At 49.3% G+C, this 27,950-nt stretch overlaps 1 protein-coding gene across 5 annotated transcripts; it reads left to right on the forward strand.

The window, feature by feature from the left end:
• The first annotated feature begins 116 nt into the window (after positions 1-116).
• C8H17orf67 (chromosome 8 C17orf67 homolog) lies at positions 117-27,937 on the forward strand. Of its 5 annotated transcripts, none has more exons than XM_036033704.1 (5): positions 117-301; positions 1,911-2,039; positions 3,058-3,158; positions 24,427-24,562; positions 27,622-27,937. In XM_036033704.1, the coding sequence occupies exons 2-4, from the start codon at positions 1,958-1,960 to the stop codon at positions 24,541-24,543; spliced, it is 300 nt and encodes a 99-aa protein (XP_035889597.1). In that variant the 5' UTR covers positions 117-301; positions 1,911-1,957; the 3' UTR covers positions 24,544-24,562; positions 27,622-27,937. The 5 variants fall into 5 exon arrangements, with proteins under 5 accessions (XP_035889597.1, XP_035889594.1, XP_035889596.1 ...); XM_036033701.1 differs by having other exon boundaries at positions 129-301; positions 27,547-27,937; XM_036033703.1 differs by having other exon boundaries at positions 129-301; positions 24,427-24,559; positions 27,544-27,937.
• Positions 27,938-27,950: the final 13 nt, after the last annotated feature.

The raw sequence follows: 27,950 nt of genomic DNA on the forward strand, positions 1-27,950 counted from the left end.
CAGTATACAGCACAGTGAATACACATTCATACAGGTGACAAAGTAAGGGAGGATTCTTACTCAGAGAAGTGACGAGGTCCAATTTATGTATTGTATTTCTGTTTCAGAAGATTGTCATTGCTGTTGCACGGAGAACGGACTGAAGTAAACAGGGAGGGAAGCTGGGAGACCATTTGGGGGCCTGGGTGAGGGGTGACAGTAGCCTGGCCCTGGGGTGGTGGCAGTAGAGGTGGGAGGATCTAGACCCATGCTGGTCAGCGTGGTGTCAACAAGCCACATGTGGCTACTGAGCCCTTGAAATGTAAGTGTAAAACACACACCGGGCTTTGAAGACTTGATATAAAAAAAAAAGAATGTAAAATATCTCATTAATAATTTGTTTATCTTAATTACATGTTGAAATGATAATATTTGGATATTTCATGTGAAATAAAATATAATAGACAAAGTTTCACCTGATTTTTAATTTTTAAAAATGTGGCTACTAGAAAAATGTAAGCTACACATGTGGTTTGCATCTACGGCTCACATCATGGTTTTTTTTTTTTTTTTTTCCTTTTTTTTTTTCACATCATGTTTTTATTGGAAGCATCGATATAGACAAAAGTTACTGGATTAAAAAATGCTTTAGAGTAAAATTACTTTGGATACCAGAAACTTGTAGCTAGGTCCAAGTTTTCTTCTGGTCCACAGAAGATGTTTATTCGATATAACAAAACAGTATAGTCAGTGTTTGATCCGATCACAAAGAGGAAAAGAAATGAGCCCATCAACGATGCATCTGAAAACAGCAGGACGGTCAATGTGGCAAATATATGTTTCTAAAATAATGACCCTAAAGCTCCAGTTACTGAAAAATTTATAAACACAGAAGGATGTTACTAGCGACAAAATACATAAGACCAAATATCTAATTTTGGGCAAATTAACACCCGAGGCAACTTTGCTAACAATGCATGATTTTTTTTTCTTGCTTGCAAGCCCTTCTGACTGTCTTTATACCAACAGCGGGGCAGAGCATTTATGTTTAGTATCAGTTACACAGCATTAGTGAACTCGGATACCTGTAGACAGAGCGTTGTTTTCTTCTGAGCGTGCAAAGGAACGCCAGAAACATCAGATCATGTCTCTGAACTGAGAATTTTATCCCAAAGAAAATGCCACATACCTCCTAGGCGTATTTTTAACAGTCTCTTCATGTGACAGTGGTAGGTGAGGTAAGTGTAAAAGGACTTCGGCTTACTGAGATTTTATCCTTTGTAACAATGACGAGTGTGGAGTAAGGCTGCACACAGTCTACTGACAGCACAGTGCACCAGGCCCTTTGGGGGCTTCACAGGCAGGGCACTAGGCTTCAGAGACACAGAACTTGGCTCTACTGTGATGTGTGACCTTGGATGTGGCTTCACCTGCCTGAATCTCACCTCCTTATTTGTGAAGTGGAGATGGAGAAGAGTGGGCAGTACTGGCTGCCATGCGGTTCATACCTCATTCCTCGTTCGAATCACACCCCACAGGACAGGTGCTGTTACCTCCTTTTTTACAGGAAACCGAAGTTCAGAAAAGGTAAGTGACAAACTGACGGTTACGTTGCTAGCAAGAGACGAGGCCAGGAGCGGAACCCTGGCCTCACCTCTTTCATGGCTTCAACATCAGCTAAAAATATTTTTTCATCCTTTTTATGCTCCTTGCTAGTTTCGCTGCCTGCCTCTGAATTTATTGAGAAAGTCAAATTAGATTGGTGAATGGGCTTTGGGAAAATGCCATAAAACAGGAAGATGTAAGAGATCACTAATGCCCAGCGAAGCAGCGGGCGCTACACTGAAGCTACAGATGAAAACGCGAACTCCTGGATGACGACGTGTATGTATCTGTTTAAGTGACGTGGATTTCACCTGTCACTTTCTCAGGTTCAAGCTCTGAAAGTCGTAACAGAGGGATAACTTCCTGCCCCAGGATGAACATTTACAGGAATTCGGAGGAAAATATTTTCGTGGTCATACTAAAAACTCAGTGTCAGATGTCCTTAGCGTCACCCGGTAAGCGCTGTTAGAGCAGAAAGAAGCCTTGGGCTGGACTCCGCCTCCTTCCGGAAGGCTGGCTCCCCAGGCGGCGACCCATTCTGCAGCGGGCGGGCGGGCGCGCGGCGGGCGGCGAGAGGATCCGAGGCAGGATGAAGACGCTCCTCGTGCTGGCGCTCGCTCTGGCCTTACTGGCTTTCTTCTCAGGTGAGCGTGGGCTCCAGAAACGCAGCCTCTCTCTCTGTTCACGTGATAAACCGAAATAAGTCTATTTTAATGCTCTTAAGGTGTTCTTTTTTTCATTTCAAATAAGATGCATGTTATTTGTGTAAGTATATATAAGTGCATAGTGTATAATAATTCAATACTTTTTTTTTTCTTAGAGTAGGCACCTGGAATTGCTATCGTTAGGGAAAAAGTCTTTTTTTAATATTTCAATGTGTAGGAATACTGACTCTCAAAAATGCTGATAAATCTTCAACTATGCCTTTTTTTAAAGTTCATAAGAGATTACCAATGTTTGGTAGACATATTTGATGATATCTTTTAGAGTTTGTGTGTGATCGTCAAAACTTAATGCAATGTTATCATAATATCTCTTTCGAGGGACCATGCGTGATGATCAAGTTTAACATAATCTTGTTGTCACGGAGGGTCTTCCAATAACAACTTTAACTTGACCTAACGTGCTGGGATTTAAAAAGATCCCACAAAGCAAACCTAAGCGGCGGGAGACACACTGACCAGAGAACTGAAGAAAATACGATTTAAAAAACAGTGAATTAACACCCACTCCCAGAGGAAGGGCCGTTGCGATAGGTGAAGACGTTTGAGCCGTGCAGCCTGGTCCCGAGGTAACCATGTTAGAGACCATTTGGAATTCCTCTCGAGCCGTCTGGAATGCCACGTCCTCTGGGACAGGTCCTCATGAAAGAACTTTTGTGTTTTGTCCGAAATTGAACTTGCTAATCATTCGCCTTTCGCTGTGAACTCATGTGCCCCGAGCGTCCCTAAGGCCCTGTCCTGACTTTTTCAGGGGCCTCCCCGATTGTGACGGAAAGGGAGGCCAAACAGCTCCTGCGGTCCAGGCGCCAGGACAGGCCCAGCAAACCCGGGTTCCGGGACGAGCCCATGCGGGTGAGTGCTGGGCTCGGGCTTTTTAAAGGGAAAGTGCCACCGCTCAACGTTTCCTTCCAGCGGAAACCAAAGTGCGTACTGGTCCCAGCCCAGGGGGGGCTGCAGGATCAAGGAGACTCAGGCGTAAGGTGACCTCCACCTCTCACAGATGCCTCAACTCCCCTGGAAGGGCAGGTTCCTTTACCTACCGCTCACACAGTATTTAGAGTGCAGACAGTGGGACTCATGGTGCGGCCTGGGACTCTGAGTCGGCTGCTGGTGGCACCCTAGCACGGGAAGCTAGGGAGCTGTGCCCTGTAGCTGGTGCCAAGCCCACCTTCTCTGTCTTGCCCTTGGGCGCAGGGCCGCTGGACCAGCGTCCTTGCTCAATGACCCCCTTTCTGGGCAGGCGGGATCTCTGTCCCAGCGGCCTGTGGGGCTCTGCCCTTACCCTGTGCCTCTGATGTTGGTCTTTGGCCTCAGCTCTGCCCTTTGGGTTTGTGCAGTCTACAGGCGCCGCCCCCCCCCCCCCCCCATCTCCATTCCATCTTGTGACTCCTGATGGGTGTTACTAGAACCCGCCACACTGGCTCCAGGCCAGTTGTGGCCTGGCTTGTCCTCCCTTTGAGTCACGGGAATAATGGCATTCCTGTCATCTGTGTCCTGCCCGGGGGAGGGTGAGTCACGGTGACCCAGGTGAAGCGAGCGCATCTGGGAAGCTGCGTCTGTGCCCCGGGCTGACCTCTCACCCTGCGCCCCCTTCAGCTGGGCTCCCAGTTCACCCCCTTCTCACGTGTCTCCCTGTCGGGGTCTAGAGGGACCTGCAACAGCATTTATGTCTACTCCCTGCAGAACCGTGTGGATCATTTGATCAGCTCACTTGAAAGGCTTTTGTTAAGATGGTGTATCACACACAGTGATGAAGAATGCGGCCTGTATGGGTTCGAATCCCTCGCCCCCTTTTGTAACTGTGCAACTTTGGGGGTGTTTCCTCACATTTCTGCGTCTTGGGACCCTCATCTATACAACGGGGGTAACAACAAATACTATTACTTACATTATTGTACTAATATAATCACAATGATAAGTAACAATGGAAAACAACTGCTTTGTGAGGTTAATGTAAAGTAATTCCTAGGAAGACACTCAGAACAGTATTCAGCAAACAGCAACGATTCCATCGAGTATTAAGTACCAGGGTCCCGGCGAGGCGTGGAGGCTGTAGGTCGTTGCCTGGGTTTCTGCTCAGAGTTTGGTGGCAGAAACAGAGAACTCAGCACATGACTGTTGCACGGTGTGGTTTAGACACAATCAAGGCCTTCTGGCTGTCATGGGTGGACGTGGCTGTGTTTCCTTTGGTAGAAGAAATCAGAGGGGGCGCGGAATGTTTGAGCGCGGGGAGGAAGGGCGCTGGGAGGTGGGCGGGGGCAAGGCCAAGAAGGATTGGAGTCCATTGGACTTTGTCTTGTGTTCAGTGGAGGACAATTGAAGGATTTTTAAGTAGGGCCGGGGGATGGTGGGTTGGGACTTTACACAGATGGTCTGGGAAGCAGTGAGAAGAGAAGGGAGGAGGCTCTGGATTAAAGTCTGGAGACACCCACGCTCAGGGGTGGGCAGAGGAAGAGGAACCTGAGGGAGCCGTGAAGGAATTCGGGAGGTTAGGGGGAACCAAAAGAGTGTGGGGGTCAAGCATGGGGGCTGAGGGTTTGTGGGCGTGGGTGTGGGCAGGATGCCTGGCTCCAGGGTCCCTGGGGGCTCTCAGTGGTGGAGGCGGGAAGGCACTGTTTCCATGAATCAAGGGGCCTCACACCCCTGGCTCCTCCGTCCCTGTGCGGTAGGACGTGAGCCCATGAAGCACTTCTACCTGCCAGCCCCTGAGCTCCCTGCCTTCCCCTTTCGACCTTGACTTGAGGATTTGTGCTGTATGCACTGGCCACAGAAGGCCCTCTCAGAGCAGGTTGGAAGGCCCTGGCCAGCTGTCAGCATGGAGCCAACTTCTGTTCTCTGTTCCGCGGGAGCTGTCAAGGGGCTTTAAGCAGGGAGTAATGTGATTAGCGCTGGTTTACCAGGACTCGGCCTCTGAAACGCTGGCCTTCAGATACCCATGCACGGTAAATGGAAAGCGACATTTTTGGACACACCATTGCACCTCCTTGCCATGGTACCCAGGAGACAGACAGGTGGGCTGGGACAAATAAGCAGAGGGAGTGACCTCGGGGGACCGTGGGTGCCCTTGGGCGCGGAGCCCAGAGACTCGAGCACTCGTTACCAACTTGAAATTACCGAGAGATGACTAAGTCGGGCTGTTTCATTCTGCTTTCCCCCTCGGAGGGCCTGTGCAAAACAACACCCTGTTTGAGAGGGAGGGCCACGGATCGGGGGGGGGGGGGGCGGCGGGGAACAAATGATGCTTTGCGGGGGTATTAAGAATTCAAAAAGAAAACAAGTGTGAAGATTTGCAGTGGTCTCTCCCCAAGTGTATCTATTAAGCAATGTTTCTCACTTTGACACTTGGCTTAAATATTAGCAGCTGTTGGCTTCTGTGGAACTACAGGCTTTTTGGAAGCAGGTTCGGGGCTAGGGAATTGGATGTACTTTGCTGATTTCTCGCAACACGTGTTCTTTTCTGACTCTGGTGGGAGGGACAGAACGCTATCGGAAGGATTGCTGGTGTGCCCTGCATTTGGGAAGGGCTGGCTTGCACCCAGAAGACTGGGAGTACCTGGTTGGCACCTCGCTGGTGGAAGGTAAGGCCCCAGTGGGGGTGGGGAGAGACCAAGAGGGAGACACACTCTGGGGAAGAATCAGAGGGGTTTTGGAGCTATGAAAGCAGCTGGGGAGGAAGAGGATGAAAGGTGCAGTGGTGGGGGATGTGATGGAGGTTGGGGGGAGAGGAGGGGAGGGGGCAGGTGGCAGGATAGGCACTCAGAGGCATTCCCTGTGGTAGGAAGTACATGATAGTAATTTTATGGCAATGCCTGAGTTTGGAGTTGCTTCTTGCTTTGAGCCATTACTATCCTCTGCAACCTCCAAACCTTAGAAAAAGCCTGCTAGACACAGCACCCTCACGTTAGCAGCTCTTTGGAGGAATGAGGGATGGCAGGTGTGGGGTGAAGGTGGCTGACGAATGACCAAGGGAACCGCTCGAATCCGGAAGCTGCGGTGGTGGAGAGAGGGGCTGTGAGATGAATTCAGGAGAAGCACAGCCCCCAGCCTTCAGAGATGTGGGGGTGTTGGGGTCCAAGCAGCACAGGGATGGGGTATACACTCCCGGCGGACTGGGATTCTGGTGGGACATCCCATCTGGGACGTCTAGGTTTCAGGGTGGGAGACTTTGGGTTCTACTTTAGGACTCGCTGCTTTGGTTCCTGAAGACACTGTGGAACGCTCTGGGTGCAAGGAAGCCTCAAGAGCGTGATGGAGGGGAAATCACCTGGGGGAACTGATGGAGGCGGGGCTGTGTGGGAAGAAGGGCGGGTTTGTATTTAGAGGGAGGAAGGTGGAACACCTATGCTGAGCTTTCCCTGGACATGTCCTCACTCATGACTGTGTGCATGTTGATTTTCGGGGTTTGGGTCTAAACGCGTGTGACTGAACTGGGGTCCCAGACCAGCCTCCAGGCTCTCAGAGCTCCAGGCTCCTCCCCACAGCTCCCGAAGGCGATGCTGCCCCTCCGCAAGACCCCCGTGACCTGGGTACACATTGAAGGTTAAGGAGTGCTGACCTAGGCAACTGCAGAGGCGCCTCTTGGCCTTTGTTGCTGCAGCTCCTGGGGACCAGGAGCCAGCCCTGGGCTGCTTTGTTTTGACACAATCGATCTCTCTCCCTTCTTGTGCCCACCCCCTGCTTCTCCTCCTGCTTTGTGGTTTCTGCTGCTCTCTCTCTTTTGATAGATTCTTAGCCCCTGACAGTCCTTTAAATGTCTAGGGTTCCAGGGCTCTGTCCTACACCTTGTCTAGTCCTGAGTGTTTCTGTGTCACCTCTGGGCTGATGGTCGCACCCTCCTGTCTCCAGCCTGACCTCTCCCGTGAGCTCCAGACCCCTGTTGCAACTACCCGCTTGACAGTTTGCACTGGGACGTTTAACAGGCAGTTCAGGCCTGACAGCCTCTAGTGGGATTCCTTATCGTGCCCTCGCAACAGCTGCTGCCCTTGCCTGCTGCATGGTGCTAGGTGTGCCACTTCCTTCTGGTTGTGTGGACCCCAAATCCAGGCTCGGACCCCCTCTCATCCTTCACTGCCGCCGCCACAATCCCTAGAGTGGACTGGGCAGTCCTACCTTACTCCGTCTCCTGTTTCCTCTTCGGACCCTCAGGGTCTTCTGCCAACAGAGCAGATGGGGTCTGTTCTTAACCATGTACACTAGAGGCCCCCTCCCCTGTGCAAAACTTTCCAGTGACTTGTCATTTGACTCTGAACAAAACCCATAGTCCTATGGTGGCCTACAAGGCCCTGGATGTCTGTCCACTCCCTCTGTCCCCACTGCAACTTGCTTTTTCTCCTGCGACAGTCTGTTTCATTGCAGCTCCTTTTTAACGGGAGCACAGTACACATGTATTATGGCACGCCTGGCATATTTGCATCCCCTCACCCCCTGGATTTGTATGTTGAAATCCTAATTCATAAGGTGATGGTTTTGGGGGGGGGGGGCCTTTGGGATGTGTGAGGTCATGAGGGCAGAGCTCCCAGCGAATGGGATTGGTGCTCTTATAAAAGCAGCTCCACAGAGATCCTTCTCCCCCTCCACCACGTGAGGACACACAAGGCGTCTGCGACCCAAAAGCGGGCCCCGCCCCACCACGTTGGCATCCCGATCTCAGACTCTCAGAGTCTCAGACTTCCACTCCAGAGCTGTGAGAAACACGTTTCTGCTGTTTACAAGCCTCCCAGTCTGTGGCGTTTTGTTAACGCAGCACCAACAGACTAAGACCTATTACAACTCAGTTTATTCAGTCCTTCCTGGAACAATGGCCATTGCAGTCATTTCCACTGGGGATGAAGGTCCTTGCACACGTGTGTAATTCACTGGGTTTGATGGTGAGAATAGGAATCGCTGAGTCAGAGGGTACTGCTCAGTTGTCAAATTGCCAAACTGCCCAGGCGCCTGGAACCACTCCCATAATAATGACCATATTTTCTCAATGGTGAGATTCGGGGTGAATTTATACTTGGGTCTTCCTATGTTGTGCTGTTACTTGGTGTGTTAGTTTCCTGGGGCTGCCATAACAGAATGCTACAAGCTAGTGTGCTCGAAACAACAGAAATTTATTCTCGCACAGTTTGGGAGGCTAGAGGTTTGAAATCAAAGAGTTGGCAAGATGGGTTCCTTCCGGGGCCTCTGAGGGAGAGTCTGTTCCATGCTTCTCTCTCAGCTTCTGGTGGGTGATGGAAATCTTTACCATTTCCTGGCTTGTAGCTGCATCACTCTGGTCTCTGCAGCTGTCTTCACACGGCCTTTTTCCCTGTGCATCCCTGTGTCCACATTTCCTTCTGAGGAGAGCAGCGTTGCTGGCCCTAGGGCCCATCCGAATCCAGTGTGAGCTCATCTTAACTTGATCACATCTGCGAGGCCCCGTTTAAAAATAAGGTCCCGTTCACAGGGTCTAGGTAGACATGAATTTTAGGAGGACACTGTCCAACCCAGTATACTCCATTTTTATTTATTATTTTAAAAAGATTTTATTTATTTATTTTTAGAGAGGAGGGAAGGGAGGGAGGAAGAGAGGGAGAGAAACTTCGATGTGAGAGAGAAACGGCAATTAGCTGGCTCTCATACGTGCCCGACCAGTACCAAGCTGCCAGGTAGGCATGTGCCTTGACTGGGAATCGAACCAGTGACCTTTCGCTTTGTGGGGTAACACCCAACCAACGGAGCCACACTGGTCAGGACTTCATTTTTATCTTCAATAAATATATCTATAATTGTCACAAAAACAACATAGGAGAGTGGTTAAGGTCAAGGCAGCAGATTGTCGGGTCTGAATCTCAGCTCTCCATTTCCCAACTATCACATCTTGGCCAAGTTGCTTAAACCCTCCGAGTCTCAGTTTTCTCATCTACAAAGTGCGATATGATGATAAAACCCACCTCATAGGCTCATTGTGAGGGAACGCATGCAAAGTGCTGGGCACAGGGCCTGATACTCAGTAATACTGTCAGCTCTCCTTTTTAATCATTCAGAGGTTAATTTTATTTCCATTAGGGGTGGGGCGGGAGAGAGAGGAAAGAAAACAATACTGATCAGCTGTCTCCTACATGCGTCCCAGGCGGGGATCGAGCCCACAACCAGGGCACGTGCCCCGATCAGGAATCAAACCGGTGGCCTCTTGATTACGGGACGACGCTCCAGCCGACTGAACCGCGCTGGCTAGGCTCTCATTTATCTTGCTTTTTAAAAGCAGCAGCTTAACAGATTATTTTAGAAAAATATAACAAAATAAAAACCCCTGTGGCTCTTCACTGCTTCTAGGATGAAGGCCAAGTGTTGGCTGAGAGACGATTCAGCCTCGAAGCCACCGCTCTGACCATTTCCTCCGAGGCTGCTTATGCTCCAGCTGCCCAGAACTTCCCACTGCTTTGCAGCCAGGCCGTCCTCTCTCCGGTCTCAGCATCTTCCGTCTCTGGTCTCAGCATCCTTTCACAAAGGGTTCCCTTTGCCTGCAATGCCTGTCTCCGTTACTGTGCCTGCGCCCCTCCTCTCCATTCTCAGTGTTCCCTTCTTTCTTTCCCCCATCGGCCCCAGCCCCCTGACACACACAGAACAGCACTATATATTTAATAGTTCCGTCTACACGGATGTGCATGTCTAGAAGTAGGTCTAGAAGTGTAATCAGTTGAACGTTAACTGGATCATCACATGGAGGAGACTAGAATTGCAGGTGGTGATTTAGGGAATTTTATAGTCAATGTTTGAATTTTAAACAACATATTGAAATTTAAGCTGTTCGTATTTATTATAGAAAAATTGGGAACCAAGAAAGAGTCACAAGAAGAAAAAAAATCTGGTGTAATCTTACTCCCTCTTCTCAAAGGCAGCTTTGCCATTTTTGATGTATTGTCTAGTCTTTTTGTGTATATTTTTAAAAAATGGGATCATATGCTACCATTTTGTATCCCTCTTGATATTATAACAAACATACTTTCTCCTGTTATTATAAACTCCTTATACCAAAATGATGCTGAATTACCCTCTTTTGTTAGATAGTTGGATCATTTCCACCACTTTTCTATTATTAACAACACTCTGGACCATTTTCATTCTAAAGCACCTTTCATATTTTCAATTCTGTGCTAAGGACATAGTCCCCCAAAACAAATTACTGGGTCCAAGGATATGAATAATTTAAAACCATTTGGTATTTATCATCCAATTGCTTCCCAAAAGGTTTAAAAAAAATCAATTTACTCTCTTGTCCAAGGCACTGAGTAGAGGTTTTGTGATGGGAGCATGATTATGGTGCTGTAACCTGGAGACCAGTCGGCCAGTTCTGGGGTGGGACAGCGGGGTTCGTGAGGGAGGGACCGGGACCAAGAATGACTCGCAGGTGTCTGTGTGGGCACCTTGGGGCGGTGCACTGGCATGAGGAGCCTCTGAGGAGAAGCAGGAGGTTGTTTGGAGCAATGGTGTGTTTGGAGTTCTCCTCTTACAGCTCCTGCCTCTATGCCCATCTCTTCTGATCTCGACGCCCCCCCCCCGCAACCCATGAATTAGAGCATCCCTGTTGCGGCGCAGTCACAGCACAAGCTTGCTATTTTTGACTTAAAAAACCCCAATAACTCCGTCTCCCTACTAGATTGCTCTAAACTACTTAAGCAGATGGACTGTTCCTTTCACTCCTGGGTCCCCAGCACCATGCACAATATTTGACATTTACTAAATGCTCATTAAACGCATTTCCATTCTTTTCTTTGCCTCTCTCCTGGGGAGACATTTTACAAGACACAGCTCTGCCACAGAATCTGGAGATTGTTTCATAGAAGTCTTTCCTACTGCCTCTCTTAAATTCATTAAACTTCTCTTAATCATCTCAAATTTTAGAGAAGAAATTATTTGCCAACCGTTGGGGTGAAGCCTGGAAATTCTTCAAAAGGATGACATCCCAGCTAAAATTATGTCTTTCGTAAGCACTTGTGTGTCCTGGGAATATGCTTTCCACTTTGGCCTGCCTTCCTTTAAGGAATGTTCTCGTTGGGAAAGTATAAATCATATTAGCTTTATTGTAAGTCGTCTTTGTAAAATATGCTTTCATGTTTAGCCCCTTGACAAATGGATGTAGTAGTTCCATTACCCTGTTGTTCCCCGTGCTCTCAGAGGCCAGTTTGGAGTGACCGAGATGTAAATTGTGCCCATCACGGACCTGCCTTCGTTTAGCTCAGCCTTCCAGCGCCCCAGTGCAGTCCACTTCAGAGCCACCGCTCTGCCTGTGTGACTACTTTGCTTTCACTGATGAGCAAAATAATTCGTCCAAATGTTGATGGACCTTTCCTTCCCTGCAAATGTCCCTGGAAGGATTCTGCCGTCTTATGAGAGGTTCCCTCTTTGATAGATGAACTGTCCAGTTTGTGATTCTCAGCTGAGATCAGGTTCTGGTGGATATTTAATTTGATTATTATACCGCTCCAAGGCCAGAAGTAAGGAGAACTGCCCGTTTCTGCATTAATTACTGAGAAGTTATTTACCTCCGTGATTACCCTTGGCATTGAACACAGAAGATACCGGTTTTTGTTTTGTTTTCAGTTTTTTTTTCCCCCTTGAAGAAAGGAATCTAAGAAAATTAAACTTTATTTTCCATCCAGCTCTTCTCTCTTGGTCCAGGAACATTTGAGATTATCATTAATGCTGGGTCATTGCTAACTCAGCCAACACAATTGTTGAGTTTGTGGTTTTCAGCAGATTTGCAGTTTGGCTTTTCATCTTTGACTAATGATCGCTGGTAGGCCTTTGTGGCATATTTATTTTCCTAACGTTTTAAATAAATAGTGAAATGTCATGGAAACCGGTGCTCGTTTCTTTCTCCCTGTGTGCGCGCGTTTTGGTTGTTGCTCTGCCACTGTGATCTCAGCTGCTGCTGAGGAGTGCGGAATACACACGGGCCTTTGGACGGGGCCATTGTACTGGGCAGATTGACACAGAGACCGGGGAACCTTCCAAGGAGGATTTGGTAAGATGATGGAGAAAGGACAGTCGATTCACTTATTGATTCACTCATTTGTGTATTTTGCTAGTGAGTTTTATTGAGGTGCTATTATGTGCTAAGCACCAGATATACCTTCATCGCTATCATCAAAAAGACAGTTGGACGTTGGTTGAGTGGGACAGGGATTGAATGAGTGAGAATGCGAACAAGCATATACTTGTAAGAGGTATACTTGTAAGTACGGTGTATCAGTGGTGACCTTTGTTAACATCCCCACCACCCTCATCAGGAAAGTCTTTAAGTATTGAAAAGCTGTCAGGCTTCTGGGAGTAAATACAACTTTTCTAAAGTCCGAATTTGCCCTCGGGAGCTTGAATTTTTATCGTTTTGTGTCAAGTCCTGTCTGCCGTCTTCCTTGAAGTGACAAGCTCACGTTCCTCATTTTCGAGAGGACATCTGCCACACGAGAACGTAACACAGCCGGTTCCACCCTTCACGCCAAGGGCCATGAGGGCTCTTCCTCAGGGAAACCACAGCGCTCGCTCGTGCAGCCGGTGCGCTTCCTGCCATGTCCTTTCGACTTGGTTCACTGGGGCGTTCTCTGGGGAAACTGGCATTTCAAGAGCATTTTATATTTATTTTTCTACTTTAACCTGTGAGCGTGTGATGGTGAAGGATACAGTAACTGCTAGGGTGGCCGGTGCCACTGACTTGGCTTCTGTGGGGGTGCGAGTTTTATCCGTCCGTGCACACCATCAGAAGGCAACTAGTGTTTTAGTGTTCTTCTGGAAAGGATTTGGACCTCGTAGACCCCCAAGTGGGGGGGCAGACCACACGCTGAGGCCATCCACTTAGCCTTTTGTTCAATAGGCATTTATTGAAAATTTCCTGTGGACTAGTTGATGGGAGAGGTGTTCAATGCACAACCTGAAGACATGCTCCAGTCTTTCTAAATTTTACTTATTTATTTACTGATTTGAGAGAGAGAGACAGAAGAGGGGGAGAGAGATAGAGAGATAGAGATAGAGAGATAGATAGAGAGTGATGTCTATTTGTTGTACTTATTTATGCATTCGTTGGTTGATTCTTATTTGTGCCCTGACTGGGGATCAAACTTGCAACCTTGGAGCATAGGGACAACACTCCAACCAGGAGAGCTACCTAGCCAGCGTCTGGCACAGTAATTTATTTGTATCATTTCATTGAATCCTGGCAACCCCATGAAATAAGTGTTAGGGTCACCCCCATTTGCAAGTGGACAAACTGAGGCTGGAGGAGAGCAATACTGGCAGGGTCTGGCTTTGAACCAGACTCAGACCCAGACCTCTTCGCCTTTCCACCATACTGCCCGGCAACATGGTTCCTTCAGTGCACTGCTTACAAGGAACAGTTGAAGTGAGTAAGGCTATGTGCTGGGAAGTCTTTGTTTCTTATTTATAAGACTCCACATTGCCTTTCTGTTCCTCCCAATTATTATTCTTCTGGCCAAACACTCCCCAGAAAAGGCAGGACAGGGCAAGATTCAGTCCAAGACTCACCACGGAGTCCGGCACGCCCCCGGGCACCGCTGCCGGGTCCCCTGAGGAGCCTTCTCACCACCCGCTCCTACTGTGGCTGCCCCAGAGATGCCGTGCCTAGGACTCGGGGTGCCTCTCAATGAGTTTAAAACAACAGCAACAACAACAATAATCAAAACAAATTCAAACTTCGTGAGTCCTAGGGGAAAAGAAAAAAAAATTCAGGAAAATTGGATACCTCCTAATTCGTTCTTTTGCACAGTCATGAAAAATTTTGAACACAGCTATACTTACTATAGAGTGCAGACTCCCTAGAGGGTTTTCTAGAAACCTAGAAATGTAAAGTTCTAAACTGGAGTCTTTATTAAAACTCTATCAGTACCATAGAAGGGTTTTCATGATTTAGGGTTTTTGTGATATCTGTACACATGAAAATAACTTAATCTTGTACAAACATTACCAAATATGACTTCTTTCCCAAGGGAGACACCACTCCTCTGGCCGATGGCCTGCTGCTCGGGGTCACCCAACGACGTCCATACAGATCTGCTTCACGCACACTTCGTGATGGTTTGCACCCTGTGGTTGCAGCACCCAGACTTCTTTCAAGGGCATGTCCGTAAGGTCCATCCTCCAAGTTAGAATCTGTCATTCCTATCTCCGTCTACTCTCTTTTTGGGGAAAAAACATGAAGTTTGCATGCTAATAGTGGAGCCCACCCATTAAAATATATAATGTGGGCCAGCTAAGTCCCTACTCTCAGGGGGAAATCATTGCTACACAGATTGACCCCCAGAGCTATACCAGGGGAAGTGCAGGGGGCTCTGGAGTCACAGGGAACCTGAGAAGGCTTCCTGGAGGAAGAAGCATCGAAGTGGAGGCCTGAAAAGTCAGGTAGGAGTGAGACAGGACAAAGAGAAGGCAGAGGGGAGTTCCAGGCAGAGGGAAGAACGTGAGCTCAGATTGATGTGCAAACATGGCCTCTTCAGGGAGGGGTGGCGTGCAAAGCTCGAGTGGGTTGCTGGTGATGGAAGAGGCTCCGGAGGTGGGTGAGGCCGGATTACAGACAGTCCCGCAAACCACGCCAAGGAATCAGAACTTCCTCCTGAGCCCCGTAGGTGCCATTCAAGTATTTTAAGCAAGGAAGCAACATGGTTTGCTTTGTTTTTTTTTTTTTTTAAACATTGCTTGGCAACAGAACAAAGATATAGACAAAAAAGGAAGAGGGAGTTTTCACTTCTTTATTTTACATAATTTCAGAATGGCAATGTGTATCACTGTTATAACAGAAATAAAACTAATAAGGCCATTTTCATCTTTTACATTTTAGAAACTCACCCTGGTAAAAGACCTAAACAGACACCTCACCGAAGGAGATCTGCCGATGGCGTGTAGGCATGTAAAAAAGGTGCCGCGCACCACAAGTCCCTGGGGAAAGGCAAATCAAAATATCAGTGAGCCACTACCACACATCCGTGGCAGTGCTTTAAACCCAGAGCACCGACAACACCAAATCCTGGCAGCAGCATGGAGCAACGGGAACTCTCATCTCTGCTGGTGGGAATGCAACATGTCACGATGAAAGAGTCAAGTTAGAGGGAGGATGGTGTGTGTTTCAGTTTGGGTCCTTGAGAGAGAGAGAGAGGGAGAGAGAGGGAGAGAGAGGGAGAGAGAGGGAGAGAGAGGGAGAGGGAGAGAGAGGGAGAGAGAGAGAGAGAGAGAGGGAGAGAGAGAGAAAGAGAGAAAGAGAGAAAGAGAGAAAGAGAGGGAGAGAGAGATGCTGGTCCCAGAGATGGTTGGCGGCGGACAACTGGCTGCTTTTTCTGTGGTGGACACGTCAGCCCGCAGCACCCGCCACATTTCATAGAAACGGAATCCTACAGCATGTGGCTCTTTGTGGTGGCTCCCTCCCCTCAGTGTAGTGTTTTCAAGGTTCGTCCGCGGTGTGGACTGGATCAGGGCTTCATTCCTTTTCACGACCAAATAATGTTCCATTTTGTGGACGTGCCACAATTCATTCGCCCGTTTATCCATGATGGACACTTGGGTTGTTTCTACTTTTTGGCTCGGATGAAAAATGCTGCTATGAACATGTTTTCAAGGTTTTCTGTGGGCATAAGTTTTCTCTTGGGTGCACAACTGGGGGGGTCACATGGTAACTTGATGTTCAACACTTTGAGGAACTACCAGCCTGCTTTTACAAAATGTCCCTCAATCCTTAGTAACGAGTTTCTCTGGGAGGTTTTAAAGTCTTTTAAAGTCTACTTACTTGATAATAGTATAGCAATTTAAGCTTTTCTTACAGTTATCACTTGCCTTTTAAAAAAGATGATTTTATCCTAAATGCATGCAGCCATAACTAATGCATTATTAGTTGTGCATGTTTTGAATTTTATAAAAATGGTGCCACACTATAAATTGCTGGGGTCCAGCCTCGGCGGGGTCTCAGGGTCCCCGAAGCATGCATGGCTAAGGCGAAGAGACTGAGTCGAGACACCTGGTGGGGTGCCGGAGGACAGCCAGGCTTTTTGGGCTCGACTGACTCACCGAGAAAAATCAATCTTTATTTTTATAGGGGATGTTATACAACATTCAATGCATAGTGTGATTATTAAAACAGTAACGGTTACCACAGAAATAATTTCTAAAAACACAGAAGATTTTACAGATCAATCATGTTAAACAAAGAAATAAGCGAAAAGTACAGGAAGTCCCACAGATCACCCATATTAAACAAAGGTTATTTTGACCAAGAGGGTCATTAATCAGTTAGCCAACGAAGTTATACAGGCACAAACTTTCAGGTGCCAATTAATAACTAGGTATCTATTAAAATTCTAGGAATTGATCTAAATTAAAAGGGTGCAAGGAGTGATTTATGGGTATATAGAAATCAACTTTTATCCATTAAAATTAAATTTATCTCGATCAAATAACTAATTTTTGGCCTATATTTTTGGATTTATACATCTTGGGGAGGGGCCATGTTTTGTGTTTGTTTCCATGTTATTATTCTCAACTAGAACTCCTTGATTCTATACACTCCTGTCCAGGGTATGGGAGGGGCAGTGGCTCTAATAAATCTTAAGCTCTCAGGTGGCGACTCCCTAAGAAACATCCCTAGCAACAGCTTCCTTCAGCATTCTGGCAGTTGGTCTGCCCATAGTTTAATTTTGTCCATAACTTCCCAGGTGGGGGAAGCAGGCAGCATTAGGGTTGCTAGGGGTCTCTATTCTGTGGTCAGCAAGTCATTTCCCGCAGATCAGAGGCATCGTGCAGATTTTTTGTTATAACGCACAGGTATCTAAAACCCCCACCACCTATTGCTAGCAGGGACAGGCATACAAGAGGAGACAGACAGGAGATCCGGCCACAGTCACCTCTGCTGTGCAGATGGGTCTCACCCGACCCGACTGTGTCAAAGGTCAGCTGTTGGTCGGCTCCTGACAATAAATGTCTTCTTGAACTTGCCCTTCTTACTCAACATGGCATTTCTAAGACTCACTCGTGTTTTTTTGTGTAGCTGGAATTCATTTATGTTCATGGCCGCATACTATTCTGGGGCAGGGCTGCCCGGATGGCCGCCATCTTTGGTAGACCGCCCTCTTAAGCCGGAGCAGCAACCGTTTTATCGGCGCGCCGACTTCCGCATTCTGCTTCGGTAACCGCTTCCCGCCGGAAGCTGCGCTCCTCCCCTCTCCAGCCCCCGCCTTTACAGCGAGTATATAAGCAAGCCCCAGACTGGGCTCGGGGCCTAGAATTTGGAGTTTATCTCCGCTGAGTCCGCGTGCCGGAATAAAACCCCCCTTCGCAAACTCCGAGGCCGTCTTTTCCGTAACATGTGGGCAGGGACTCACGCGAGCAGGCTGTTGCCTGCGGTGAAGGCGGCCTCGGGGCGGCTGGTGGGGCCCCCGCGGTGATTAGGAGGCGCACGAGCCCCGGTGATTTTGGGTCCTGAACATCCCGGTCTCTGCAGGCTCGGCCTCCTGAGCGATCCTTGCTCCGGGCTGGTGGAGTGCGAACTGGTGGAATATGAGAAGGTGCCAATGTGGTAAGTGCCCTAGGGACCAGAAGCCCGAGACCAGGCCCACCCTTTGTGGTGGAAGGAGGGACTGATCACCCCTCAGGCCGCAAGGCCCAGGCAGGGCTCCCACAGGTCGGGCGGGTGGGAACGTGATACACTCGGTGTGTTTGTGTGCATGACTGTGTTTGTTGCTCCACGGGCGGAAGCCTACGGAGCGTGAGTGAGCCTTAATCTGTGGTTCCTCGGTCTGTCATACAGCATAACGGCTGGGAGTTTAACCGGAATTCTACACGGGCAGCCTTAGCTAAGACAGAACCTATGTGCCCCGGGAGTGGGGAGGCCAGGCGGGCAACGTGAGAGTCCCTTCCCTTGTCTGCCAGCGCCGATCGGGAGAATTCATCATGGTGGGGAGGGGGAGTTCTGCCAGAGTACGAAATTGCATGTATGTTGGAGATAGGACAGCAAGCCATGTGGGTGCGCCACCATTTTGGGTAAAGTGAGGAGGAGCCACATGAGTACCTCACCATGGAGGACTGAGCATGTGTGGGTGCCGCCATCTTGGATAACTCTGCATGCATGAGCGTCGCCATCTTGGATGACGGGCCACGTGAGAGCCTCTCCATTTTGGAACTAGGCAAGGTGCCAGACTAAGGGCTCTCTTCAGATTATAGGCTGTATGCTGCTGCTGTGTGGGCACCACATCACTCAGCTTTTCTGTGTATCTGGTTCTGAAGGTCATGAACAGAGGTCCAAGGGTGAGCATCTGACCTGTAGGTTGTTTGCAGGGTCTGAACCTCAGAAAGCTGCAGGGTGCCCCTGCAAACCTAGGGAATTTTAGTGGAAGGTACCTGCAGTGCCAGGGACTTGCGGCTGCCACATGCTGAGTTTAAATATAGTCCTTCCCAGTGTGGGAAAGGAACCAGGATTAAAAGAGATTAATGGTTAAATTTGGGTGAGTAAAATATGTATAAAGGATGTGAAAGTTTTAAACCTGGAGTAAAAGAAAACTGAACTACCTGTTTTGTGGTGTTGTGGGAAAAGAGCAAATTTCTCATGTTTGGTTGTTTCTGATTAGAAGCCTGTATCTGAAGACCTAAGAAAGGTCACCTGTAACCGGTTGGGGGGCATGCCTTTGCCACTCGGGACCCAGGAAGGGTCATTTGGGGCTGACGAGTGCTTCAGCCAGAGGCAAAGGAGCATGTCTCTGCCATGAGACCGGACCTGAAGGAGCATGTCTCTGCGAGGCACTAATGGCTGCATAGTGGTGCAAGAGAATGCTTCTACCTGTGTATTATTCTGGAACTCTGTGTTTTGGATTTTGCTCTGTATCTGCTCTGAAAAGGAAATTGCGGATTCCAGGGAAGGTTGAAACTTCACACTCTAGGAAAGTAAATGGGAAACTGTAAAGATAAATGGAAAAGTGAAAGTTTTAGGAAGGAATTATGTGGTGTTAGTAATTGAAGGTATAAGGCATGGAGATGCAATCTTGGTGGATATCAGAAGGTGTATGAAAGAAATAATAGAGGGTTTGTGAATATTGCAGAAGGTCTGTGGAAGTGAAAGTTTTGAGAAGCCTTGTGGATATCAGAAGGGAAAGGATTTTCCTTCACACTTTGTATTTTGCTCCCTACCTGATCCCTCCAGAATTTGGCATTCAAAAGGAGTGGGTGATGACATAAGGTTTCTTTGCGTAAAACCAATAAGACCAGTTGCTAATAGTGGTTTTGTTAACCAAGACTTTGGAACATCACATCTGATGGAGGCATGTATGGGTTCTGGTCATTACCAGAAAGCCCTGAGGAACTGGGATTGACTTGTGAAGCCAGTGAAAGCCCACAAGAAAAGCCTGGTACTTTGGCTGGTTGTGTGGTTCATGGCAGTCTTTCCAGGGAAGGAACGAAGGTTGTTTTTCTGAAAGATGGCCAGAAAGGAACCTGTAGGCACAATGGAAGCTTCAAGGATTTGAGTGAAACAACTGGTACAGGTGAAGCCAGATGACAGATGCATGGCTCTGCTTCTGTGCCCCGAGGGGTGGACTCTAAAGTCAAAATCTAAAAGTTCCCTGTGTGAGTTCTATCAAAGCAGACTTAAAGATCATAAGTGATCCAGGCTGCTCTTGGTGTGTTTATGCAAACGAACAGTCAACATTAAAAGCTGGACTCAACGTAGTCCCTTTAATAACAGTGAGGGTGATCTTAAGGAGAAAAATTGTGGTTCAGGGAAAATCACAATGCTCAGTATTGGACATCAGAATGGCACAGCTAATTATCTTGAGAGTTTGTTTTCATTTCAAAGTTGAAACTTGGGTTTGTAATATCACCAAAGATGTATGATTTACAGGTGTGGATGACCTGTCAAATTGCCGTTGCTAAATGTCATTGCAGGAAGGACCTTGCAACTTAACGTCTTCCCAACAGACAGTCTCACAGGCACAGAGACTTGTTTGGGGACTATTGTGTGAATTAACCTGTGTGCTCTTCCGTTTTCATAGGGCGTATGCCTATGACTTCATTACCTGAGTGATTGGTTGCAATATAGGCCTCACTTAAGGAGCCTGTTTTTCATCGTCGCCCCCTGAAACTCAATGGTTTGGCTGAACTAAGTGGCTGGGTTGGTGAACGGTTTGGGCGATCTATGGGCTTCACTTTAGAACCAATTTTCCCTTTTCTGTCTTGATGACTTGGACAGAAAGGGTTCAGATGTCTGAAAGGAGGGAAGTCCTAATAAACTCCCCTCAGCCCGAATGAAGTATAATGGGCCACAAGAGTTTTGGATAGGTGTAGCATGCCTTGAACACCTTCCTCCAGATAAGCCATTCTTTACCTAAGGCCCTGCCTTTGTCATTTAGTGGTTATGATTTAATTGTGTCTTCCAACTCTTTCCAAATCTGTCATCTCCAGAATATGACCAGGATGCCAACGGCCCAATAATGCCAGCCTTTGGATACCAAGCCTGTGACTTCCTTGTGACAGCCAACTGACCAGGATTCTGTAAGGTCCTTCCCCTTACAGGAAGGACTCCCTCTGTGCTGTACCCCCCCTCCCCTTCAGGGCACCCCTGACCCATGGGTAGGTAGGACAATGTCCATGTCCAGCTGGAAGTAGTTACAAGAAGATAAGACTTTTGTCCATTGTCCTTTAAAAGAATTTAAAGTGGGTGTATCTTTGAAAGGAGGGATTGTTACAGGGTACAGCGAAGAGGGGGGGACCCCAAATGGGCATTTAAAATGGGGTCCAGAACTCAAGATGCCCAGGAGATTTTAAGATGTCTTCACCCCTTCCCCCACAGGTGTGAGTTGGGGGAAGGGACACACAGAGCAAGAACATGCAGGGTCATTTTGTACAGCAACAGCTTTACAGTTAATCCATGGCATAGTCCTTTGACATACCTATAGCCTTTGGCTGGTCACTTAGATATGCTGAATAGCTGTGGCCATGCTCTGGGCCAGGGGGATGGAAAGAGACTCCCCCCCTGCCCAAGATGTGACTGGGGGGCAGGTCCCCCAAGTTACAGCACCTGCGTGGGAGCTTGGAGAAGATTGGCTCAATGACATGGGGCCACACCTGCCCAGACCCATGATGACAGCCAGACAGGAGTGGGTAACAGCCCGTCCAGGATCAGCAGGCTGTCAACGAAGCAGCCATCACCCTCCACCCGGTAGTCCCAAAGCCGTACACCCTCCTGAGCCAGCTTCCCCCAACAGCAACGTGGTTTACCTGCCTTGATCTGAAGGATGCCTTTTTCTGCATTCCTGTGGCACCTTCCAGTCAACCCATTTTCGCCTTCGAATGGGAAGACCTGCATACTGCAGTCAAGACTCCATTGACCTGGACTAGACTGCCTCAGGGATTAAAGAACTCCCCAGCATTATTTGGGGAAGCCCTAGCAGGAGACCTGAAGCCCCTCACTGAGAGGGGGCCAGACCTGATGATTCTGTAGTACGTGGACGACCTCCTCCTGGTGGCCCCATCCCGGGAACGGTGCTGTGAGGGGATGCACACGCTGCTGAAGCGCCTGGCTGAATTATTTTACTGAAGTCAAGCCTAGCCAAAGGTTAAAATACCTCCTGGTAATCGTGTGCACCTTCTCCGGATGGGTTGAGGTTTTCCCCATCAAGACGGAGAAAAGCTAGGAAGTCATCTGAGCCCTCCTGAGACAGGTCATTCCAAGGTACGGATTGCCTCTGACCATTGGAAGTGACAACAGGCCGGCCTTTGTGTCACAGATCATCCAAGAAACAGCCAAGCTTCTGAACATCGTGTGGAAACTACACACTGCCTATCGGCCCCAGAGTTCTGGGAAGGTAGAGGGGATGAACCAGACTCTTAAAGAAACCTTAGCTAAATCTTACCAGGAAACTGGACTGCCCTGGACAGACTTGCTGCTGCTAGCATTGCTTAGGGTTAGAAACGCCCCTAGCCCCTCAGGATATACTCCATACGAGTTAGTTTTTGGGAGACCTCCCCCAATTCTCAGTGTACAAAAGGGGGGACTCCGGTTGCAAGGTGAACTAGGACAGACAAAACGTCTTAAGAAGCTAGGGGAAACTTTAGGGAAGATAAATGGGGCTGGTTTGGGCCAGGGACCCCCACCCCGAGGGGGGCCAGCACACTCCTGTAAACCAGGAAGTTGTGTATGGGTAAAAGATTGGAAAAAGAACCGCTCCAACCCGTGTGGACCGGGCCACACTTGGTATTACTAACCAGTCCGACTGCCCTTAGAGTTGCAGGAATCCCCCCTTGGATCCACCACAACCGGGCCAAAGCAGCAGCAGATCCTGAGGATCCGAGGACTGGGCCTGCACCTAGGCTACCCACGCTGAGGCTCCGGAGGATGCCAGCCAGTAAAGAAGACACCAAGGAATGGACCATTGTTCCGCAGGGCACCTGACTTTAATTGGCACCTTTGCAGGAGTATTGGGAATTGGACTAGTGACTGTGGCCCCTGCGGAATGGAGTCCCGTGGAGCGGATCACCCTAGGAATAGTTTATCTTTGTTTGGTCTCTGCATTTGGATTTATTCTATGCTTCCCTTGACTAACTCGGCCTCTGTCTCAGCCCCAGCCTGCAAATGTAGTACCCCCGGGTGTAGGATTATGCTCAGTGGTGGAGTGGTCTCTTACTATCTCCCAGGGTCAGCTTTCAGCTCCTCCACTGACATGCCATTGGGTTGTGTTCAGCCACAGCAATCCCTCTGCACTTGGGGAGGGAAGGTATACTAGACTAGAGTAACATCCAGGACCATGAAGTACCAGACCCGGAGGTGTCAGGCATATGGGACCCTGCATCCTCCGGACCTTGGTCCAACACCTGGAGGCCCCGGTGACTTGTAGGGCAGCTGCCAAAGTGTTAGCCCTCCAGCAGTACCAACCAACACCAGTATCAGCAGTTGCAACCCTCCCCAGCACCTCAGCCATATAGCCAGGTATATATATAGTGATGCTAAAGGGGTAAAAGCACCTTATAGCATCAAAAGGGGGGAATGTAGCAGGACTGCCTGGATGGCTGCCATGTTAGGTAGACCGCCCTCTTAAGCCGGAGCAGCAACCGTTTTATCGGCGCGCCGACTTCCGCATTCTGCTTCGGTAACCCGCTTCCCGCCGGAAGCTGCGCTCCTCCCCTCTCCGGCCTCTGCCTTTACAGCGAGTATATAAGCAAGCCCCAGACTGGGCTCGGGGCCTAGAATTTGGAGTTTATCTCCTCCGGGTCCGCATGCGTGAATAAGACCCCACTTCACAAACTCCGAGGCCGTCTGAGTCGTCTTTTCTGTAACAATTCCACGACGTGGAATAATTTAATCCACTACTATAATTTATTTATCCTTTCTCCTGTCAGTGACATTTGGCATGGCTCTAGTGTTTTGCTGCTACAGATTTATTGCTGCTATGTACAACCTTCTACACACCTCTGAGTTAAGAATTTCTCTGGTTTGAGTTTCTCAAATTGAACAGCACCATCAGCATTGGCTTGGAACTTGCTAGGAAGGCAAATTCTGAAGTCCCGCCCCAGATCCACTGAATCAGAAAGTCTGGGGGCGGAGCCCAGCAGTCTGTGTTTTTGTGATTCTGATGACAGATGAAGTTTGAGGGACAGTGCTCTAGGGCAGGGGTGTCAAACTCATTCTCATTGGGGCCCACATCAGCCTGTGGTTGCCTTCAAAGGGCCGAAATAATTTTAGGACTGTATAAGTGTAACTACTCCTTAACTGTTAAGGAGTTGAAATGACATTTGGCCCTTTGAAGGCAACTGCAAGGCTGATGTGGCTGCCGGTGAAAATGAGTTTGACACCCCTGCCCTAGGGTGTAAATGGGGAGCGCGATCTCTGGATTTCAGGCAACCGTTTCCCAAGGTGGCTGGCTGGCTGGCGTTTCCGTCCATCAGCGGTGTTCACCAGTTCCTGTGGACGCAGGCGCCTTTCAGCCTGGGCGATGTCAGATTTCTTCCCTTTGCCCACTGACTGGATCTGGCGGATTGGTCTCTACCGAGAGGCACAGGCGCAGGGTTCCTCCTCCCTCCGGCGGGCGGCGCCCTGCCTCAGAACCGCAGCGGCGGCTTCAGCAGCTTGGCTGGCACCGTGGAAAAGCCTGTCTTCCCTGTGGGTTTGTTTTGCCAGGAGTACATGCACCACCTGCTCCGCCTGGAGCGCCGCGCAGAGGAGCAGTTCCTGGAGCACTGGCTGAACCCGCACTGCAAGCCCCACTGTGACAGGAACGTGGTGCACCCCGTGTAGGGCTCTGGACCAGCCTCCGGTACGTTCCTTCTCCCAGGCCTTCAGTGTCCAGTGGTGGACCCCTGTGCGAGGGCCCAGGGGCCTTCCAGCATGGGACAGCAGGGGAAGCAGCTAGTTGGCTGGATATGGGTTGGAGGGATGGAAGAGTGAGGCAGGAGACTTCGGTGGCTGTCGGGCTGAGAGGGACCAGGGGACACCCAGGGGTGCCTGGCCCTCATTAGGAGATTCCAAGTCAAGGAGAGATGTGACCCTAATTGCTGTCCAGAAAGGTAACCCTGGAATACAAATCTGGACAAATGTGCCTTGTGGAGTCTTGGGTCTGTTCAGGTGGAGTCAGCACCCCTGGGCTCAACTGGAAGCCTGTGTCACAATCCTCACCACTGTCATGGGGAGCAGTGACCTTCTTACTGCCTTCTCCTAGCCGTCCAGGCTGGGGACGTGCTTGCCCTTTTGCTCTTCCTCTGGGTTTGGTCCTGCAGTCCCAGGCGGGAACTGGACTGCTCAGCATTCCCCACGCCTGCTCCCTCCCCCAGCACTGTGTGCCTGCAGGAGGCAGTTGGCTTCTCCCCTCCCCCTCTCCAAATCCTATTAGATGGAGCAGCAAATCCCTTCCGAGGTTAAGCCTAGTGAATGTCATTCCTCCTCTGTAACACGTGTGGACAAAGCAGGACAGGAGAGAATGTGGCAGTGTGTCATCCCTGGTTAAGGGGAATCTCATGTCCTTGGTCTTCTGTGCTACTGCGAATTAACACGGGACCACTCCCTTCAGAGTATCACTCTGTAATTTTCAGGGTGCTATCACCTAAATTCTTTCGTTTGGTCCTCTTGAGACCCCTGTGTCATTTCAGGGCATGCATTCTAACCCCGTTTCACAGTGGCGCTAACTAAGCCTGACAATGCTGCTGACTTGTGCTGGGCGGTTGGTGTGTCAGTCTTCTGGCCACTCCAGTTCTGTGTGCTCTGTGTGGACGGTACTGCAGGGTCCTGTGCATGGGTGTTCATGGGCACAGAAGTTCTGCTTTGGAGGCGTGGCGGTGGGCTGACATCCCTGTTCTCGCTCTTCCGGCTTCTGGAGCCTGTTCTCCGGCAGAGCTTGCTGTCACCCCTGCACCAGGAACCCTGGTCCTCCAGCACTGGAAGTGCTCACTTGGCTTCCTCAGAAACAGAACTGGGGAGCAGTTAGGAGCTCGGACTCTGGATTCAGGCAGACTCTCTGTATTCCTGCTCTGTGTGGCCTTGGGCAAGTCGCCTAACTTCTCTGAGTCTGTTGGGAACCACCCTGCCTGGTATCAGAAGCTGTAACCCCACCAAGGCTAAGGCTGAGGGTGTGGCCTTGGACTGTAAGCCAGCAAGGAGACAAAAGCTTATCTCCCTGGCAGGAACGCTGCTTCATTCATAACTGAACCCCAAAGCTTGGTCGGTTAGCCAAAGACAGGTAAGATTCCCCAAGGGGGGAACGATCTAAGACAGGCACGGTCACGTGGGAGGCCCCCAAAAGGACTTTGGGGGCTACAGCAAAAAGGGATGATAGACCCTCACTTCTCGGCTTTGACAAAGCCTGAGTCCTCATCATTTGGGAGAAAATGTCCTTATCTCTTGGTTATCTCACTTCTCTTGCTCCACCTAACCCTGAAACAATGACAGGGTGGTGTAGCTCTGTGCTGAAAAGGGCGGTTCCCCGAGTGATCGGGCCTAAGAAAGAACAAGTAAACTCCTGTGAAACCTGCTTTGTTTAGAATGCTCTCAGTTGAATGAGAAGGGTCCAAAGAGGAAGTTAGTTCCTTAAAAGTCTTATAGCTCTTTGACCCTGACTCAAAATAGACCCTTAGACTTCCTTGTTATCTATTGTTTGATCCTTCCTAGCAATGAGTAAGGAGCGTTACCTGAATTCTTATGCAAACGAAACCAATAAAAAGCCTCTCCAGAGGGGGAACAGCGCGCTCTCCCCACCAGGGAGGTGGCCAAGCAGGCGCCCTCCAGGAGAGAGGGTGGCCAAGGCGCTCCCCACGTGAGGAGTGGCCCTGCTGTTCCTATTCCCCCACAGGACCTGGTTGTCTCTGTGTATGTTTTTCTCGCGTTTCAACGAGCCATCCACAGTGTTCCGTGATCACTGCTGGCCAGTGACCCACGCATCATGAGTCTCCATTTCTGCATCTCTAAACTGGGGCAATAATGATATTTACGGAGCCTGGCGCACAGTAAATGCCTCCCTAATTGTGCAGGCCAGGCACAAGGAGTGGTTTTGGGGTTGAGTGAGTTTCATGGCAGCACCCTCCAAGGGGCAACTGAAGCCTTTGCCTCTGGGGAGGATAGGCCTTCCTGGTGAGCTGGGGGGGTGGGGTGGGGCTGGTTCCTGGAGAACACAGGATTCCACAGAGGCCTCACTCCAAACAGCTCCATTTACACGAAGACAAGGAAGCTCAAGGGACGTATCCTCTTGGAATTGGGAGCCCGAAAGCATTCAGGTCGTGATTCTCCTTGGGAAAAATCACCCAACATCTCTCCCAGTTTCCCCACCTGTAAAATGAGAATAGTGAGAGCTCCTTCCTCATGTCATGGTTCTGAGCATTGAAAAGTTGATGCACAGGCCCTGCCAGTGCGGCTCAGTTGGTTGGAGTGTTGTCCCGTACCCTGAAGGTTGGAGGTTCGATTCCATGTAAGGGCACTTGCCTAGGTGGCAGATTTGGTTGCCCGTCTGGGCGCATGTGAGAGGCAACTAACTGATCATGCTTCTCTCTTGCATAGGTGTTTATTTCTCTCCCTTAAAAAAAAAAGCAATGAAAAATATCCTTGGGAGAGAATAAAACAATGTCAGCACATGGAAAACAGCGCTTCCCTGGCACAGCATAGGGTGTGCTCAGGAAGCGACATCTCGGTGACTGCTTCCTCCCTCTCCTCCTCCTCCTAAGTGTCCTCTTTCTCCACCTCCTCTTCCCTCCTCTGCTCCTTTTATTAAAAAAAAAATCAACATCATGTTAACATAATTTTCTACCTCTTTTCCGGAAAGCCCTGTGATAAGCATCGGCCTGGATAATGCCGGGTTGGGATGAGACTCCTCCTTTCATTTATTTTTTTCAGCTGCGGAAAGGGATGTCTTTAGACCTTGTGAACTGTGGCCATGGCCAAGGCTGCCGTGGGGATTGATGGCGAATGCACGGGCTGCTTTGTTCTCCTAACCTGCCAAGAGCTTCGAGTACAGACTGCGCCTCCCCACCATGGGCTTCCTACCAGGTTGGAAGGGTGGGCAGAGTGAAGATCTCGCCTGAGCTGATGGAGCTGGACTTCCAGAGCATGGGGCCAGGCGACCTGCACTGCCTGGGGCTGTGGAGGGTTTTGGTTACCTGCTTTTTGCCTCATCCTTTCCTGCTCTAGTAAACATCAGTGTTCAACCTGCTTTCTGTGGTGTC

This window comes from Phyllostomus discolor, chromosome 8 (genome assembly GCF_004126475.2).
Source record: "Phyllostomus discolor isolate MPI-MPIP mPhyDis1 chromosome 8, mPhyDis1.pri.v3, whole genome shotgun sequence".
NCBI classification, from domain to species: Eukaryota; Metazoa; Chordata; class Mammalia; order Chiroptera; family Phyllostomidae; genus Phyllostomus; species Phyllostomus discolor.